The sequence below is a fragment of the Tupaia chinensis genome, unplaced genomic scaffold (assembly GCF_000334495.1).
Source record: "Tupaia chinensis unplaced genomic scaffold, TupChi_1.0 Scaffold000242_1, whole genome shotgun sequence".
Classification (NCBI taxonomy): domain Eukaryota; kingdom Metazoa; phylum Chordata; class Mammalia; order Scandentia; family Tupaiidae; genus Tupaia; species Tupaia belangeri.
In genome coordinates, this window is record NW_006159720.1 from 538,462 (window position 1) to 540,735 (window position 2,274).

The following is a 2,274-nucleotide window of genomic DNA, read 5'->3' on the forward strand; positions in this document are numbered from 1 at the left end:
GAATCAAAACCAGTGAAAACTATGTTATGTGCCCAATTTTTTAAATATATAGGACATTTAATCATTATATTGAGTATTGGGCAACATTTACAACGCTTTTCAAAATAATTATAAAAAGGATAAATGTAACTTGAAAAATCTCAAAAAAAAAATCTATTCACACTATTTCTTTTTTTCTTAGGCTACTCAGAATCTATCTGTTAAGACAATGCCCAACTTCACAGATGTGAGAGAATTTATTCTTGTGGGGTTGACGCATCGTCAAGAGCTACGGGTTCTCCTTTTTGTGGTATTTATAGTAGTTTACATCATCACTCTTTTAGGGAATATTGGTATGATCATTTTGATCAGCATCAGTCCTCAGCTTCAGAGCCCTATGTACTTCTTCCTGAGTCATTTGTCTTTTGTGGATGTGTGTTTCTCCTCCAATGTTACCCCTAAAATGCTGGAAAACTTACTATCAGACACTAAAACCATTTCTTACGTGGGGTGTTTGGTGCAGTGCTACTTTTTCATTGCTCTCGTCCACGTGGAGGTCTACATCTTGGCAGTGATGGCCTTTGATCGCTACATGGCCATCTGCAACCCATTGCTCTACGGCAGTAAGATGTCCAGGACTGTGTGTGTTCGCCTCATCTCTGTGCCTTACATCTATGGCTTCTCTGTTAGTCTGATCTGTACACTGTGGACATACGGCTTGTACTTCTGCGGAAACTTTGAAATCAACCACTTCTATTGTGCAGACCCTCCACTCATAAAGATTGCTTGTGGGGGAGTACACATCAAAGAGTACACCATGATTGTTATTGCTGGAATTAACTTTACCTATTCCCTCTCAGTGGTCCTCATCTCCTACACCCTCATTGTCATAGCTGTGTTACGCATGCGCTCCGCTGATGGGCGGAGGAAGGCTTTTTCCACCTGTGGGTCTCACTTGACAGCTGTTTCCATGTTTTATGGGACTCTGATCTTCATGTACCTCCGGCGTCCCACAGAGGAGTCTGTGGAGCAGGGGAAGATGGTGGCTGTGTTCTATACCACGGTGATCCCCATGCTGAACCCCATGATCTACAGTCTGAGGAACAAGGATGTGAAAGAGGCAGTCAACAAGGCAGTCGCCAAAGCAACCCTGGGGCAGTAAACCTGTAATACACATTTGCATGGTAATTTGACTCCAATTATAAATAACCATACTTAAAAGATCTAGCTCAAAAGGCATTTTAGAAAGGAAATATCTACATATACTGAAAGATTACATCTAACAGAGTGAAATTTTATCCCATGTATGGACTCTAATTACTGAGTATGCTTTATCCTACTTTAAAAGAATTCTTGTTATCTGAACTGCCATAGAGTAATGATTAGAGGAACTCGGTAATAAATTTTAATAAATAATTGTCTTGGAGGTGCTCCAAATACCCTACGGTATTTATGTACATACTGTGTACCTTGATTTCATGTGAAATAGATAAAGATGGCAGAAAGAGAGTAAAGAATTAATGTCTTTCCATGACTACGAATGTCAATGAACCCCATTTTACTAAAAAATTGCTCAAATTTGTTAAAATATAAATGGATCTTTGAAAATCAAATCATCCTCACAATTTTCAACTAATGTTAATATAAAGTTTTTCCTCAGTACATATTATTCTATTATTAATATCTGTGTTCCAATCATCTACTTTCTTGTCCTCATTCTACTTTTCACTCTGAACTTTATATATTTCTTTATGTTAACAAAATAAAAATAATAGTTAAAGATTGCTCTGCTCTCAATCTAATCAAAAGTGAATGGGTATGAATTTTCTGATAATTAGGTGATATTTAACAATAGGATATCATCCCATTAAACCATTGGTTGATAATATAATCTGCAACTTTCATTTGATTCCAGCTTCTTTTCACTATGGTCACATTCTTAGGCTCTTTATTTGACAGATTATGGTAAACTTTCAGTGTCTAGAGTTAATTAGTTAGCTAAGAATCAGTGTTCAACTAAACACCATTGTACTGGATATACTTTCAAATGTGATCAATAAAGCTCAAATGGTATCTCAATTGGAGCTTGGTTTAAAATCTTGAATAAGTCACTAATTTATTATTAATTACTAATTTATTACTCTAATAAAATAGTTACTCTATTATTCTCTTATTTACTCTGATTTATTACTCTTGTGGAAATATTTATCTAGATTAGTACATTCATAAGCTACTAGTTCTACCTTCCATTTTTGGTACAAAATGTAAATTTTATTTTCTCTGGGTAACTCTTTC

General features: G+C 35.7%; 1 protein-coding gene across 1 annotated transcript; it reads left to right on the forward strand.

Annotated features, from left to right (window-relative positions):
- The first annotated feature begins 208 nt into the window (after window positions 1-208).
- On the forward strand, window positions 209-1,141 carry LOC102490160 (olfactory receptor 5M9). The gene has a single exon (XM_006148762.1). The coding sequence runs from the start codon at window positions 209-211 to the stop codon at window positions 1,139-1,141; it is 933 nt and encodes a 310-aa protein (XP_006148824.1).
- Window positions 1,142-2,274: the final 1,133 nt, after the last annotated feature.